The sequence below is a fragment of the Zootermopsis nevadensis genome, unplaced genomic scaffold, assembly GCF_977971745.1.
Source record: "Zootermopsis nevadensis isolate Lab colony 2312 unplaced genomic scaffold, Znev_1.0 Znev_ptg000019l, whole genome shotgun sequence".
NCBI lineage: Eukaryota > Metazoa > Arthropoda > Insecta > Blattodea > Termopsidae > Zootermopsis > Zootermopsis nevadensis.
The window spans coordinates 10,638,685-10,656,956 of NW_028259151.1; the positions used below are offsets into that span (position 1 = coordinate 10,638,685).

The following is an 18,272-nucleotide window of genomic DNA, read 5'->3' on the forward strand; positions in this document are numbered from 1 at the left end:
AAATTCAGTAATTTTCTTAATTTTGTTTGAAATGGACTCTGGTGCAATGCCTGTGATATCAATTTTATTATGATGGCTTGTATGAAATTCCATCTAGCTACACCATGAAATTGTGATTTAAATGCATTATTAAAGGGTTAATGAAAGAAACATGAAACAAAAGATAATTTGTGAAATTTCATCTGTGGTGCTGAAGTTCATTCTGAGGCACATTTCAGTTCTTAAAAATGTAAGTTAGAACAAATGGAATTACAGATCCAACAACTGTCTCTAACACTTCACACTTAACACTACTTTAGCTACTCCCGACCTTCATGAACAATCCATGTACAGAGAAGTGGGGATCCATAAAGTTGTAGTAACTTCACCAAGTTCTAACATATCCAGAGACTTCATAAAAGTCTAAATGATCTTTAAGGAAACAAGCCCATTTTTCAAGTCCTCCATGGCAATAATTTGGAAAATTTACTGACACATTTATATGTATGAATAGGTTCAGGTAAAGTGACGCAGTCGTGAAAAAAAATCAAATGACCACAATAATAACTGTTGTTTGTATTAAATATCTGTCTTTAAACATTACTACAATAATTATTAATTCTTACACAAAACAGACAGCCTGAAATCACTTACAATGTGCACTTCATTTTCTGTCTGCCTTGGCATCTTAACTTTTACTCTCTGCTTCTTCATACTGAAGCCAATTCTCTAGTTATATCTCTACTTCTGACTAAAAATAAAACAAATTATCTGAAAGTTCTGAACAATACTAAATTTATAAACTTTAATAACAAAAATATTGGCACTTTATGATAACCTCTTGTTAAACATTACTCTTGCGATTTAACACCCAAGAATTCTTTCAGTTGCTGTTCACTACACACAGAGCTTGCACATATTTACACTGTCAGATCCGGATGCTGAGATAGCTTGCAAATACCAACCACAGTTCTCGGTTCTCGTAGTGAACAGCAGAAGGACCTCTTCTTACTTATAACACATTTCCTAATTACAGTGAGGTCTTCTGTGTTGTGACATTATGTAGTGTGTGTTACAACCACAAAGGCCATAACCACGCTAACTCAATCTTTAGAATTCACAGATGTCACCCAACGCTTCTGCTAGGGAACAGAGGGAAGCAGACACAGCAGAAATGAACACATTTTCTGCTTTACAAATGTTGCAATTCAAACCCTAACTGAGAAAGCTGTATGAGTTTTACAAAACTCAAATGGACAATATGAAGAAGGCATGTACCTATATATGCCAGATTGCCATCTTAGTGTGGATAAAAGCTTGGTCCTTTTCAAGGGCACATCAGGATGGATTCAGTGCATACCTAACAAAAGGGCCTACTATGCAATAATATTTGTTGTAGGTGCTGAAACTAATTCAGGATATGTTTGTGCTGCACAATTCAATGACAAATCTTGTAATTATGGACGCTAACACGTGTAGTTATGACAGTACTAGAATCGTGAAAGTACTAATGAGCAGCTCCTAGTAGACCAAAGGACATATACACGTGGGACTGTGAATGTCAAGAGAAGGGATATGCCTCCACAATTAAGAAGCTGTAGGCTCAATAAAAGGGAATACGAGGTTTCACAGAGTGGTAAAATTCTTCTTCTCTATGATGATAAAAATACCACATGGACATTGAGTGCTGTGCATAATCTAACCATACAAGTTCAAGGTAGCTCAGCAAAGAATATTGTTTAAAACCCAGAACTTGGAGCAGAATATATCTTAACAATGTGTGCCACAGACAGGACAGATCAAAACATGTCACAATATTAGAAAACAACAAAATGCGACAAAAGGTAGTATAAGGAAAAATTCCATCATCTCATGAACATGGAAGTCTTTGTAATTTACAAGGAGCTCAACAGATAGAATGACTATGTGTACTTCTGTGTCAAGCTTACTAGAAGCGTACCATAAGGAGTGAGCTGAAAGATTCCACACCATTTTGGTCAGAAGCAAGACATTTTCCTGATGATTTCCCACAGATGGCGAACAAGAAAGTCCCTTTGTGGAGATGTGCGGTGTGATGCAGTAAGACAGATCATGAAGGTAAGAAGACGCCAGCACACAACCTTGATTGCAAAGTGGGATTCTGCTTAATACCCTATTTCAGAATTTACATGTCTAAAGAGGGACTAGAGCAGCTACATAATTATTTCCATGTAAGTTTATGTTGGATTTTAGCTCTGAGTATAAAGATTACAGTCTGCTGGTATGTGACATAGCCTAGTTTGTTAGATGAGTACCATCATGTTAGGACAACCTCTTGCCTCAATCACGAGGATCATTATTGTATCCTGAAAGTGGAGGAAACAGGTTCCTCCAAAATGTTGGTACCCCATCTAGAAACCAGGGTGTCACAATTGAGGGGGCAGAAATCTTAAGTTTTCTTTTAGTTCAATGACATAGCATATTCAAGAGATGCTGATGATAAATGACCATAAAATTGTATTCAGTGATATACAAAAAAGCTGACAATTTCAAAGGATGAGTTCAGTGCCTACATATGCACAGCATTAAGTAATGGCACTTCGTTCTACTACCCTAAGTCAAAGTATTCTGGACCTTACTCCACTGATCAAGCAAAGGAAAAGGATGTGAAATCCTTGCACCAATACATACACAGAAATACATTTCTGACCGCTACGTCAAGATTTCCAATATAAAATACCCAACTAACTAACTAGATGGCTTACCGAACCCGAAGGTTCATCACCGAACTAACCAAAGCCCTCCACCGGACCCTGTCCTGGGCCAACAAAATCCAGTCTCCTTCAACTCCTATCTCCCATAGATCCCGCCTGAGATTATCCTCCCATCTACGTCTGGGTCTCCCCAGCGGTCTCTTCCCTTCAGGTTTCCCAACCAATACCCAGTGCACACCTCGTCCCATCCACGCGTGCTACATGCCCCACCCATCTCATTCTTCTCGACTTAATCACCCTGACAATATTGGGGAAGGATTACAGATTTTTAAGCTCATCATTATGCAGTTTTCTCCATGCCCCATCATCTTCTCTCTTAGGCCCAAATATCCTCCTCAACACCTATTCTCAAACACCTGCAATCTGTGTCCCTCTAAAACACCCAACAAGAACACAAAAAGAGTGTGTAACTTCAATGTCTTGCCTGAACAACACTCTGCAAGGATGACTTTAAATAAAGTGTGAAAAACAGTAAGTTTGATGAAACGTAATGTTTAAATGTTTAGTTCAGTCTTGCATTTTAAGGGAATGATTGAAAAACACTCTTCACAATGAAATGTATTTAACAAACATTTAAAATTACTTACATACAGGGTATACAGTTAGTCATTGGACTGGATCCTAAGCTGACATGGCACACCACAGTACTTAATTATTCATCACCTGCTTTTCTGCTCTAGTTAAACTTACCTTATTTTATAGAACAGCCCTGAAGTGACAACCCGCATGCCTCACACAGTAAGAATATGTTTCTGAAAACATGCAGACATTGCTGTACAGGAATAGTGCAGATTTCAAGCCTAATATTTCTTGATGTTCTTCCAGAAAGAAAGAAAAAACAGACTATTCACATACACTTCTTCAATCAGTGTTCCCCACAAATAAAAGTCACAAGGGTTTAAATCGGGTAATCGTGGAGGCCACAATCATAGACTTACGACTTGTTGCCAAAGCCTTTATCTAATGCAGCCAAAGAATTTGGCGTGCTGTTGCATAACCCTGTTTAAAATGGTCACATGATTTTTCATGTCAATTAACCAAAGAAAGTGACAAAATCAATCTCATGTTAAATTCTAGGTCAAGAAGTCCATTGAATACTAGTTCCTGAAACCACCTACAGTACTGCTTTCTTGCTCCACAATCTGGAGGCAAAAGACCATACATGACTAGAGCTGTAAGGTCGTAACTTCAGTAACTTCGTGCAATGTAAGCTGTACTTTTGCGATCTCACAGTGAACAGCAAACAGATGGAAGGACTTCTTTGGGCCCCAATATCATCAAGTTTTTCTCCTGTCATTATGCATTTTTTAAATTACTCTTTGGCCAGTACTGATCCCCCACCCCAAAGTAATTTTGTTGCAATATTGTAAATTGTTGCTTTACACTGCACTGCACTGTACTGTCAGAATAATTCCCATGACAATTTTTACAGAATTTCCTCCACGCTGTTCAACACAATATTTTATTTTTTTAACACTATGTTTCACAACAAAGCAAAGTCTCAAGGAAAACTAACCATGCTATACAAGCAGCACTATTGAGATTTGCGAGAAGCGCGGGAGACTAAGAGACAGTTTGGTGGCCAGCAGTGAGGAAGCACGGGCAAATCTCTAGCCAGCTGGTCCAAGAACAAATTGCATTCCCTGCATTTCATTATAAAATGGCTTATCAACAATTCCCTTTTGACCAAAAACATATATAAAATGCATGAGCCAGATTGCATAGTCATGGAAAATGATTACATCCCACTTGAAAACTCAAATCAGTAATTTTTTTAAGAATCAACTGAATACCATATTCAGAATAAATATTTAAAACCAAAATGCAAAGTTTTATAAAAGTAATTCCATACAAATTTTCAATACTTGACTGAAACTGTCTTCTCAAAAGAGAGTTCATGTCTTGCTCACACCCCTTAAACAGGTACTTGACGGAATGGCTGGTGACTGGCTAACGTTCTGAAGTAGATACTGCAGAGTAAGAAGCTGACCCCATATGTTGCAGGGGCTTCATTGTCCTCATCTACCAATATTTTCTGGACATTTCATTATTTCAATGGACTCCCCTACGATAATTTGGGTAACGTCTGCATCCACATCATGCAGACCCATCCAAAAAACAGTAAGATGGCTACATATGGGACCAGTTACTACACAGTATACAATCTTCTTTCTGACTACAAAGGCAATGTCTCACTGGTTAGAACTCTGGCCAACCACAGGCAATCAACCTATCATCTAAACCAACATACACTAACTATATAGACCACTCAAGACATACCATCCTGATAGCTGCAGTACTGTTACCTGAAACACTGAATGCAGCGGAAGCTCAAAAGCTAATAAGACGCATCATTACATATACTGGCCAGTAACTGGCAAAGCTCTTGAAACAGAACTACATAATAAACAGCCTAGTACTGTACAAAACGTCTGAAGAATAAAACAAAGTCACTAGCGCAGCTCCTGGTAGACAGCCCCTTCATCCTGTGTCGCAGTAACACCCTGAGCTGCCAACTCAGCCAAGCATCGATCCAAGAAGCCCAAGTCAGGAAAACCGTGACCTGTGTTAGATGCTCCTGGCTCTGTCTTGTGGTGTATCTCATTCCATGTCACCACGTCTTCGCGACCCGTTGTCACAGAGCGGCCGACAGTAAATACCAGACGGCGTTCAAAGGCAATGGACAGTAACTTGAGAACTTTGCGACCTTTTTCTGTATCAGGTAAGTAACAGACTCGGGGGAATCCCACGGCATAGTACGGTCTCCCAGGGTTTGGATGTTCTGGACCTTGTATTCCAGAGGCAATGCTGCAAATACAAGATGAAAGCAGAAATGTATAGTATTTTTATCTGAAAATTATTCTAACATGTTCCTTCAGTAATATACACTGTGCAGGGTCTATCTTGAAACGTTGGAAGTTTCACAGCAGATCAAAAAATTTACAATTTTTTTTTTTATGCCGGACCCTGTCCTGAGCCATCTACAACCACTCTACACACTCACATCCTACTTCTCAAATATCCTTCCTAATAACCTCCCAACTATTCTCTGAAGTGGTTTCCTCTTATGAGGTCTTGCATCTAAAGTGTTGTCTGCATTTCTTATCCCTCCCATGCAGGCTATGTGTCCTGCCAATCTCACCCCATATGATTATGCATGTTAATGAAATTTGGTTTAGAGTACAAATTATGAAACTCTTCAGTGCGTAATTATCTCCATCTTCCAGTCACGTAATATTTTTCAGGTCTAATGTTCACTTCAGCACAGCAATATACTACATTTCACATCTGTACAAAACAAAGGCAACATTACGGCTTTATTAACGTAGCTGGAATAAAAGAAATATTAATACTATAGAAATGTCTCTGGTATTAGAACTGTAAGGTTCAACACTGCTGACACTGAAGTCCTATTTTAAGGCAGTTCTATCTAATCTACTTATTTCTCTATATATTTCCCTAAAATCTCTTAATACAATGGCTACAGCAAAGCATGACTCAGGTTTGTTCAAAATATGAAGCTAAGAGGCCTATGTAGGACGGTTCACTTTTTGAAGACAGCTGTCTTCTGGGTTGCAGTGCCATGTAGTCTGGTAAAAGTTTACCAGTGTTTCAGAGGGCCTTGCTGCCTCCATCATCGGGTCAATGAGTATGACAGAGGCAGCAAGTACGTCTGTAATGTCGGTAAACTTCTTCCAGACGACATGGCACTACAATCCAGAAGACAGCCATCTTCGTACTCACCACCATGAGAACCTCAAATCCTACTTGGTTCATTTTTTTTTTTCTTAATAGCATTACAAATATACAAAACGTTTAGCTCAGTGTACATAACTTACAGATTTTACAGCTTTTAAACTTCAGACCTTCCTCACGATGCTAATGAGCTTGTGGTCACTTTAGCCTGCCAATAAAAGTAACTGCCTACCCCTGGATTACAAGAACTGAAAAGTTGCTCACTTGGCTCAAATACAAGAGCATCTACTTACTTGTAAGTGATCTGTAGCGTGCGAGTCCCATGGTGTCCTGGCAAGGAGTAAGGCAGAGGTGTCCAGCACATGCTGCCATGTGGCTGATTGCCTGTCTTCTCACCATAGATTACCATGCATAATGGACACTGTATATACAGGCTCTGCAAACAGAGACAGACATTAATCAGGGATCCGAAGAAATACAGGAAAGTAACGTCTTCATTTATATTTTCCAAGAAAGACCAATGTAGTGGTGTGTTCTGAACGACACTCATTCTGTTCAGCTTAATGTTCACAAAAATGTTATGAAACTGTCTAAAATGTTGCAATACGTCAAGCAATAACAACAATGTGTTTACAAGCTGTTTTTCCAGCCCCCTGTCTTCAATGTCATATCACGTTTCACTTATAAATGCCACACCCCGATCTGGATTGCATAATGTATATGGAGATGAAGCATCGTTGCTCCACTTCAAACCAGAAAAAAAGACTGTTGATACATTGGCATCACGTGAATTCTCTGTGGAAAAAGAAGTTCAAGGCTGCACCTTCCAGGGGAGGTTGGGGGGGGAAGAACTTCAAGGCTAACAGGTGTACATGTGACAATATTATGGTACAGGGGATCATACTAAATATGCAGCTGCCACAATAACATTACAGAGCTCAAATTTTCACGTTTCTATTCCAGCTGAACAGATCTGGTTCTTGTTGGTCTTGCAGTTCAACTTCCCACGCTAGACACCGGCATTTCAAAGAACAGGCACAAAACATCGAACAGTCAAACAAATGCTATCTTTCAAAATGCTGCATTATAACAGCTGTATATATTGTGGTTTGCGTTAATTTTCCTTTCCTTTTTCTCTGATGTAAAACGGCGAAGACGAATTCTTGGAAAGGGTTGCTGTACACATCTTAGATGTAAGAGTTACTGTTTTTCAATTTTTAATTCTTGTTATGCTGTAGTTCATCAGATTTCAGTTTTTTGATGTAATATTTGTGTGTCCAAAACTAGCATAAACATGGTTGAAAGTTCCCCACATCAGAGTCTGTTTTCATTTATATACTGATTGTTCAGAAGTCTTTACTGGCCTGTGGAAAATACTACAATAATATGCATGGCTTTAGCATTGTGGGTGTTAAAAGTGTAGAACCTGTTATGATAACCATAAACTATATCAACACATTCATTCACAGCAAAGATAGACGGAGCTGTTCCGTCCATAACGGCAACACGTTTTTAAAAAGCCTGAAGAACAAAGCAATAAGCAGAATATTTGAATCTCAGACAGAGGGAGTGAAAAGAGGCTGGAGACAACTGCACAATCAGTTAATAATTATGGTGACCACACCTAAAAGAATGGAATCAGTGGGGCATGCAGCTGCACGAGAGAAATAGAAAAGGCACACACAAAAATCAAAATAAAAGTCCTCTATTAGCCTTTACTGTGCTTACCTTGTTAGTACAGGGCTGGCTAGACAGCATGGAGTTCAGGCAGTCCAAGTGAAGCTGGTGCAAGCAATGTGTCAGGGCAACCACCATGGGAGAACCTGGGTTCATATCTTGGAGGCATATCGGGCACTGAGTACCTGGACTTATTTCCGACGCTGTTACAACCTGAACAAATCGTGAAATACCAGCACTGGCAGCATCAACTCCCACGATGGACCCGGATGCTACGGAGTGCTGTGGCGCAGATACATTGTAACACTTGTTGATTGGCTTTTTCCTACCTCCACAAGATGGTGGTTCAAACACATCTTCACTGCTTCCACTACAGTCTAGCAAGTCACCCTGCAGGCAAGGATACAAATTTAAGAGTGCCTTCATTCAGTACGATGATTTCGAACCACAGCATGTTCCATGTCATACGATATTTTTTCAATACCGTGAATGTTCATTCTTTTTAGAAATTATTTTGGATCCTCAATTGAAGTGCTTGCAACAAAGTGCTAAGGAGAATAGTTGAGCCAAGAGTGGGACAGTAACAGGACGAAAAAAATAGCATAACGAGGAGCATAAAATTTTGTACTATTCATCAAATACTGACCGGGAAATTAGACGAACTTCGTGGGATGGCATGCAACGCAGATCTAACTGCACAGCATGCTCTACTTAACTTCTGTATTAGTTTATCGATATGATTTGTCTAGTTTATGTAATCATCAACCCACAAAAATTCCTGTTCATTAACAAGTGACACAATTCGCAACAAAACAAGTGACTGTTTACAAATACCATTGCCACAATGTATGTCAAAAGCCACAATGTCTACCAGCAACGTTGCTAGTACCTGCTCTGTTGTGACATTAGTTTCAGCCACCAGCCGAAGTAGATCATTTAAACACATCAATTATTGGTTTGCATTTCCTCTTCCTGTGATGTGGAAGCACAAAAATCTGGACCTACCCCTACTGACAGTTCACTGCTGTCAGCCATGTAGACCATACCAAAAATACATAAATACCACTGTCTGCAGTTGAGTTACCAGAGACATCAGCAACTGGTAACATATATATATCATCTGAGAGGAATGGTGTGGGTACATGGGTGAGAGAAAAAATAAAACATCTGTATGTCATGACAAAGGACATAATGTGATGCAAACGTCTCAGTGCCTAAATTCTCGAGGGAAGAAGGTACTTTCACTTTCGTCTACATGAGTTTTCCTCGTATCAATGATAGTTTAAGCAAAGAGATAACAAAGAAGGTGTTCTGTGAACTGACAGTATGCTTGTGGACTCAGAGCTATAAATAGCTTTAGAATCAAAAGTGGCAGCTACTTAAAAATCACTTGTTATGACGAACATTCAGGAAAAGATCTCCAGTTCTATGTGACACTTTCCATACATCTAATGTTAAGAAATAGATGGTGCTGAATACTTTTCTCACTATAAGGACGTTCTTGCCACAGGTCACAGTCGTTCTATTATGGTTATGCTATTAATAAGGAATAAGGAACACGGTGAGAGAATGTATCGACTGGACTAAAGTGGCTCAAGATAAAGTGCAATGAGAGGTAAATAACTTTAGGTTACATAGAGTAAGGAATTTCTTGATCAGCAGGATAACCACAGACTTTTCAAGAAATACCATGCAACACATTGTTAGTTATTAAAGTAACAAAGCTGAAAGGACAATATGATGGTTACATACACCAACTGGAAAACCATGAGGAAGATAATTCTTTTACTGTCAAATTACCTGTGAAGCTCGTGGCTCACTGTCTTTGGATTCATGACTGAGGTATGTCGACACTGTATCGACACTAGGCCTGCGCCCACTCTTGGTGCTACTGGAGTCGGCATCCAACACAGTATCGCCGACCCCAGCCCCAGTTGCTTTTGGCATTGGCACTGGACCACCCACAGCTCCACCACTGCTGTTACTACTAGTACTGTTACTTCCCTTGTTACCTGCAGAAAATAAATTCAAAAAATCCACAATGACATAGCATGGAAAGAAATAAGCCACAAATTCAAAATCAAAGACAAAACAAGACAGAAAATGACAAATCAGTAACAGGTTCTGCAAAGTTCTTACGGTTCATAATTCCCTTCAAATGCCTGTTTTAGTGAGACGCTCATAAACATGGGTGTGTGACCATAGGGGTGGCAGGTCCCCACTGTGACAATATGTTCCCAGGGACCATAATCAAGAACATGAGGACTATCAGTGACCTTGTAAGACAATTTGTCACTACACATTAGATGTGTATTTGTTTGAAGTGCAATTCAGTCATGTTTAAGTGCCCTTGGTTTGTATCATAGTATAAAAGTTGTATAAAGTTCCCTGAAGCAGCATTATTAACTGCCAGAGTAAACACTCTCGGTGTTTCGCATTGGTCCTCCATTATATGAGAATCAATCTGATAAATCACTAGACTTAACTACACTTCAGTTGAAACAGATGTATCTAGTTGTGCTCCTTGGGGAACTAAAAGGATGTCGACAGCACACACGTTTAATCATTTTTAACGTTACAATGATACAATTAATTCCACACATTTGTTACATGGTAATGAGATTTCAAGTACTTAAGAACTAAAGAATTTCTTGTCCAGATGGGCAACTAACAGCTTTCCAAAGAATAACCTGTACCATAAAACTAGTTTACTTACTACTCACCAAATATATTGAGATTACTCAGGATGGTACGAGCAATGTTTCCTGCTGCGGTACTGCTGTTGCTGTCTCCATTAGCTGACGAGCTCTTCGACGCTTTCTTGTTACTGGCTTTCTTATTTCCTCCTGCACTACTTGATTTCTTGTTGCCTCCAGAGAAACCAGTTGGAGGCAGCTGCCCATTAGGTCCTCTGTGATGGTGCCCAGAGTTACCCCTACTTCCTGGACACTGTATTGCCCTGCGGCCTGTAAAATACACAAAACGCGATGGAATGCTGCACACAGAACAAGCAAAACCACAATATGTAGGAAGAGGGTTGGATTGATGGAGTAGTTAAAAGAATTACAGAAGAAAAAAATTGTTTGTACCACACATGTGATGAGAAATAAAATTAACTTCATTCAGTTTAATGCAACCCTTGCCACACATTTCAAATTAGAATGACTTTATGGTTTATAGAGATGCTAGCAAGAATGAATACATCTATGTTCTACAAATTTCATGTGTCATGCTACCTAGTATTTCCTTTAGGACAATTTTCTATATTCATATCTGACAAAGTTTTAAATTCATGGCCTGTAGCTCTGATACTACCATGTAATTCATGGCTTCAGCTAATGCTGAAACCTGATGAATTTCTATTCAAAGTACATCAACATTCAGAACCATTACATACTCACCCTGAAAATGGCAAATGCAATGCTTGCTAAAATAAAGAAAAATTCTAAACATTCAATGTGGATCATCCCCAAAAGCTGAAGTTGTACATTCAGCAGAATAGTATAAAACAGGTCAGGGGAGCACTGGACTTAGGTAGTGCCAACTACCCTGGCTGCTATGAACCCTGGAACTACTCTGGCCCTCCATGGCTTTTCAAAGTTCCTCCTGGCACTTACAGGCACTTGGTCTTTGCCAGTTTAAACCTGCTTACCTTAAAGGCTAACTATTGTAGGACACCTTCAGCCAGAGGTTTGCTGGAACTGCCAGCTCCCCTGAGGTGGAATGCCAGAACTGCTGGCTCCCTACTGAGAAGGACCAACTTTCATATAGAGACTCTGTATCAGAGAACTCCTTCGCATGTCTTCTGCCATTTCCGTTTCATTTCCTCGTGTTCCATTTTTGTTTCACAAGAACCAGAGAACAAAAGTCACTGCCCACAGAGCCCCCTACAGGTGGACGGCATTGTTACAATGGGATGCTTCCCAGTGCCCCAAAGGGATCATTAATGACACTGCTACCACCACCACCCCAGTGCCATGCAGCCATCAGTATAATATTAATACCACATACCTTGGTGTTGGTGGACCAGAGCACTGCTCTCAGTCCAATGATGTTCACATCCTCTGCAATAAGGATGCCAAGGGATAGATTTGGAAGGATGAAGGTCCATAAAGAAATAGATGAACTTGGAGTACCACTTTCAACCATGTTTGATAAAGCAAAGGAAGACCTGGCAATAAAGGCATTTTGTCCAATGTTCACAAATGAATTGTGACTAGCGCATGAAATGATATCATGAAGACTGTGATTTTATTTTGGAACGATTTCCAATTGCCAGTTCTTCAGCAACACAAATAAGAAAGGGATGTGACTTCTCAGAGAGCCTGCATATTTGTAACCACTGTAGTCCAAAACCTGGACTACATTAATGGACTGGAAATGGTTTACACATGTTACAAATGCAAAAACAACCTATTTCTACAATGTAACTATTAAAATACCTGCTACAACATTATGTAGTTCTTCAGGTTGCACCTTGATGAGAGGGTAAGGTGCTTGTTGAACACGACGTACACTGCGCACATAGCCTGTGTTGTTACGTATTTGTGTCAAGTTGCAAAAGTTAATGATATATGGAAAAGCTGCATATGTCTTGCTTACATCAGTTGTCTGGTCCCCCTGCACAAAAGCAGATGTTAAATCAAACTGTAAATTTTCAGTGGAATGTCTTTATCCTTGATAACACAAACATTTATTCTTTTCAAGATTTATCATGCATCATTTTCTCTGGTTAAAATTTTTTTTTTTCTCTGAGCACAGTATTAAAACTTAAAGCTATCTTGCTACACACCATGGGGATACTTGAAGGCACAGGAGGTACAATTCCTACTCAGTTTTGACATCAGCACTATATGGGGGTGAGTGAACGGCATCATGCCCTAATCAATTTTTAACCCTAAGGAAAAGACCCCGGCATCCATTACATAGGAGGCTGCATGGGCCCCAGAGCCAGTATGGTTGCAGAGGCCACTTGCCCATGCCATAATCAAATACTGACTCAGCTGGCCTGGTTTGAGCGTATTATTGTGGAATGTCAGTATCTTCAGACCTTTACTGCATAGTCAAATTTATTATTAGCAACAATGTGTACCCACTAAAAATTTAACTAAATAGTGAACAGATGTGTTATTAAAATATATAATAAAATTCAGGTCAATACACAAAACTTTATTGGATGTTAAAATTTAAAATTTAAATGTTAAAATTTTAAATTTTAAATTTGCGCTATTCATCACTATAAGGATGTTACAATAGAGCGCTTTCTTTCATTTCACAACATGTTTCGATGTAATACATCATCTTCAGGTGTTGTTTTTATTTAAAACTATTTTATATTTTAATGCATGCCTTTCAATATATTAATTATTGTATAAAAATATTAATTGCATTAAAATATAAAATAGTTTTAAATAAAAACAACACCTGAAGATGATGTATTACATCGAAACATGTTGTGAAATGAAAGAAAGCGCTCTATTGTAACATCCTTATAGTGATGAATAGCGCAAATTTAAAATTTAAAATTTTAACATTTAAATTTTAAATTTTAACATCCAATAAAGTTTTGTGTATTGACCTGAATTTTATTATATATTTTAATCAAAACACAAACATGACGCATGTAAACCTTAAAGATGTGTTATTGGTAAATATAAAGTGTGTTCAATGAGCAAACAAACACTGATATAAAATCTTAAACAGCATCAGGAGTACAAATTGTCTGTGATTACTTAATTTATATTGAGTTGTGCAGTTGCTTACAATAAGTATGCAGAGCATGAATATACAATGGCAACCAATTTACTGTGTTTTACTATTCTTCAGATGCTAAAATCTATTGAGATGGGAGAGAAGTGTAAATGTACGTGAAAACATTACCATCCAAACAGCACCTTCACCATGGACAATATCTTACTCATGATGTATGAAGAACATACATTTATCTGAGGTTCAAGATTTTCAATTACTCACCCTTGCCCATGCTTCCTCTATGAGGCACTGGATTTCCATATCATACGTATGCCACTCCCCTGGTGCGTCTCCTGCCCACTCCCACTTAGCCCCTTTGCCAGCAGGTGAGTCAGGTACATAGCATTTTCTATGCACATTGTAAGGAACACCTAATACAGTATAACAAAGGAAACATGTATGCCAGAGCAAACACTTTTTCAAATGTGTCCATTTATCACACACATAAATTTACAGTGGGGTTCAGGGGGTAGTGATGTGCATTTCACAACCTCTCCTACCCAACTTCAAGAATTCTAATAAATAACCAAATAACTTAATAAATAAATACGGGATGACAATCTCGACAGAAAAAACAAAGGCATTCTGTGGTTGAGAACCAACAAAAAGGAACATTATTGAACAAATAAATGCTTTGAATTACCTCGGATCATATGAAGCAGAAAAAGACATAGATGACAAACTTTCAGAATTTCTGAAAGTTACAGGCCTTATCAGCATGATTTTTAAACCATCAGAAGTCCAAAAACGAACTAGAATAAAAATATATAATACTTTGGCACTACCCAAAATTTTATATGGTAGTGAAAACTAGACATTGAAAAAAGACAAACATATTACAGCCGCTGAGATGAAATTTGACACGCACTGCAAAGTGCACCTGGAAAGACTATAAAAGAAATTAAGACATACTTAAAGAGTTAAAAATAGAATCCATTTCAGACAAAATTTTGAAATATAAAAAAAATTGGCTTCAGCATGTTAACAGAATGCAGAGAGACAGACTTCCCAAATTATTAAAAACTACACACCATGTGGACAAAGAAACCCTGGAAGACTGCGGAAGAGACTTTTAGAATACGAAGCTGGAACGGGTCAATTTGACCTAACTCCTTGACTTTGATGATGACGACAAATTTACAGTTAAATTAATCACAATGTAAATCATATCAGTAAGAGTTGTAGTACTTCATGTGATCCACACTTTATGGTCTGCTCACTTAACCAGTAAGTAAAGTAAAGTTTGTCCCACTATACGCCATGTAGGCGCTTGGGGGGAGTGGAGGTATAGCTCCTCTCTTCCTTGACCTCGGCACTAGATGGGGGTGAGTGGTCAGCATCACGCCCCGGCCGGCTTTACCCCCAGGAAAGGACCCCGGTACCCATTGTAGAGGAGGCTGGGTGGGCCCCAGAGCCGGTCTGGACGCAGAGGCTAGAGGAAAAATCCTCTGCCCCCGTCAGGGATCGAACCCCGGTCGTCCAGCCCGTAGCTAGTCACTATACTGACTGAGCTATCCCGGCTCATCACTTAACCAGTACAGACGAAATTTAAACATGCCGGGCACCAAGTAGTATACACTCTACACACAAAACCTCATAAAACCCCAGAGTTATTAAAATGAAGCACTGACATAACCTCCCCATCATGTATCATTTTAAGCACTCTGTGCAAATAATGCATACAAACTGTCACATTCGTTTGGTGAATGAACTCAGGTGTCACACTGCAACTGCACTTGGGCTTGCAGCTCAGTTACGGGAGTATCCCACACAGAACACAGTACATGACTTGTCTGGTGCGGGAAAACATGAACTAATGATTTGTTGCTGATAACCTGAACATACAGCTCCACCTTTCTACCCTCAAACACCTAAGTACCAAAGAAAATTACCACTAGAGCCCTCAAATAAAAATGCACTCATACCTCAGATAGGCAGTACCTTATTTTCAAAATGTTCTAAACTTGCAATTATGGTAATGTTGAGAAAGATGTGTAACTTCAGCTTCTAGGAATAAGCCTCATTGAATGCTGTAGGTTTCCAAACCTTTAGGCAAACACTGCAGCTGCCATCTTGAGGGGAATGGGTGTTAGTGATCTTAGGAATATTTAAACAGAGATGGCCAGTATATGAAGCTTTGTGTTCCATAACATGTTGGAAACTTCTTGAGTGGCTCAGTGTCTGTTGGCTTCTCAGGAACGACTTGACTCCACGGAGAAAGCATTAAGTAAAGCTTCCAACACACACTCGCCCAAAAGATAGCAACTGCAAAGTCTACCAAAAGGTAGTAAACAGAATATTCTATGTAGCTCATCTCTGAAAGCCAAAGTTATATACTGAACTGTCACCATGAAAACCTAGGGACAAGAATTCTGAGCAGGAGCTTACAGGCTTCTTCTGTTCTAAAGCAAGTAGGCCAGAAAAAAAAGGCACGTGGCAATTATCACTGTTTTCAGGTGTTTAATGATGCTGAACCAAATAATGATGTTATGTAACATTAAATGATACCCAGTAGGATGTTCCTCAATGACAAAATCAAGAGGGATGTGGAAGGAACCAGACATGGTTTGCTCCAAGAGTGTCTCAGAGCCTATCCTTAAGGCTGTCATGAATTACAAATACTCAATCTTGGCAAGATCTGAATTCTTTAACACTGCACTAACCAGTTTGGTGTCATTATTTCAAAACTGACATATCATATGACAAAAATTTAATAGAATATTTGTACAGCTCCAAACAATGGTAATTAAGACTTCAAATGAAGTAACAGTTCATGCTAACCAATTTTAACACTGTTGAAATTAAAAACAATATTGCTAATCGCTTCCTTCTTATACCTGCTATGCAGAAACAATTAGACATGACAGCTGGATGGCAGACTCTTGTAAGTAGTGTGGCATTGAGACACTCACTTGCAGGAAGAGGAAATAAAGCTCCTGACATAAATCACTTTAATAGCCCCTGAAAATCCGGAAGGGGGATCAGACTTGTGAGAGGTCTACTGGATATCTGTAATGTGTTTGAAAATAAGACCCCAGAACATGGCAAAACATGTAACCTAGTTCCAAACTGTAACATGAACCAAACTTCGTTCTATAGAAAGCAACTCCATTTGCGATTTCAAAGGTTGGAACACATAACAATATAAAATTGTTTAAGAACGGTGAATTATTGAAAAACTGCTATTACTCACCACCATCTTCTGAGCACTGTGTTTTAGTCTTCAGATTAATATAGTACTTTTCCAATAACGGATCTGCATCACTTAATATAACCCGTGTCAGCTTCTTACAATGAGCCCTCTCAAGGAGCTGTGACACTTCAGGACTATAAGGTCGCCACCGTCCTTGTCGATTTTCCCATTCCCACACCACTACTGCATGTCCTGACATTTTAATTAATTCACTCCATGAAAACCGACCAATAACAAAATAAATTTTGGTTGTACTAATTCCGTATCTTCCCTACACAAGACGTTAGCATTGTAGTTTCTCCACGAATCATTACATTTTTACTGATTAACCATATAATACGAAAGCTTATACATGTACGAACTTAGCAGTTCTTAAATATAACTGCTTATGAAAGAATTACGATTTTGTTCTCCGCTCATCGTACTCAAATCAAACGTTTCTATACACACACAAACTGTCAAACTTCTGTACAGGTGGCAGCGAGCATAGATTGTACCCACAGCGGGTAGCAGCAATACATAAATTTGGAGATACACTGTTTGGCCAATGCCACAGATAATATTAACTGGGCTACGTGCGTTGTTGATGTTTCTACCATAGACTATCAACCCAAACATATGCAAGGTTTACATTCGTTCTTATTATTAAATTCCTTGGATCTTTAAGATAGAAGATATCACATAAAGTAATTAACTGTTTCAAATAAATCCATACATATACAGCAAATAAATTATATTAACCATGAAGATGGCTGTCTTCTGGGTTGTTGCGTCATGTAGTCTGACAGGTTTACCTACGTTTCAGAGGTTCTTGCTGCCTCCATCATCAGGGCGATGAATCTATATTATTTTAACATGTGAGGTGACATTTACTCAGCTCCTTCTATGAATGATGTATTCAACACCAATTCCCCTATTCAGTCCGGAGACCACGTATCAGACTTACCAATTCACTGCCATGAGAGAAATTTTGTTGTGACAGCAGAGAAAATGTTGATTCCAATTTTCTGGGATGATTATTGTATTATTCTGACAACTGGGGTTTAAAAGACACTACCACTGCAGAATGCAGCTACCTTGTGTAACAAGAAGTTCTTCATGGGTTTACAATGCAGCTCCCCATTGTGCTGAGGAAGTGCAAGGTTTCTTCTGAAAAATAATGTTCGGCTTATCCTTCATACTCGCTGAGCACTGCACAAAGTAGCTGCTAATTGATACCAACA

The 18,272-nt window shown here is 38.9% G+C and overlaps 1 protein-coding gene across 2 annotated transcripts; it reads right to left on the reverse strand.

Moving 5' to 3' along the window:
- Nucleotides 1–531: 531 nt before the first annotated feature.
- dx (deltex E3 ubiquitin ligase) lies at nucleotides 532–17,923 on the reverse strand. Of its 2 annotated transcripts, none has more exons than XM_087351318.1 (8): nucleotides 17,848–17,923; nucleotides 14,079–14,227; nucleotides 12,548–12,725; nucleotides 10,829–11,071; nucleotides 9,906–10,117; nucleotides 8,157–8,495; nucleotides 6,722–6,864; nucleotides 532–5,540 (listed from the first exon to the last, which is right to left on the reverse strand). In XM_087351318.1, the coding sequence occupies exons 2-8, from the start codon at nucleotides 14,115–14,117 to the stop codon at nucleotides 5,186–5,188; spliced, it is 1,509 nt and encodes a 502-aa protein (XP_087207444.1). In that variant the 5' UTR covers nucleotides 14,118–14,227; nucleotides 17,848–17,923; the 3' UTR covers nucleotides 532–5,185. The 2 variants fall into 2 exon arrangements, with proteins under 2 accessions (XP_087207444.1, XP_021942309.1); XM_022086617.2 differs by lacking the exon at nucleotides 17,848–17,923 and adding an exon at nucleotides 17,050–17,545.
- Nucleotides 17,924–18,272: the final 349 nt, after the last annotated feature.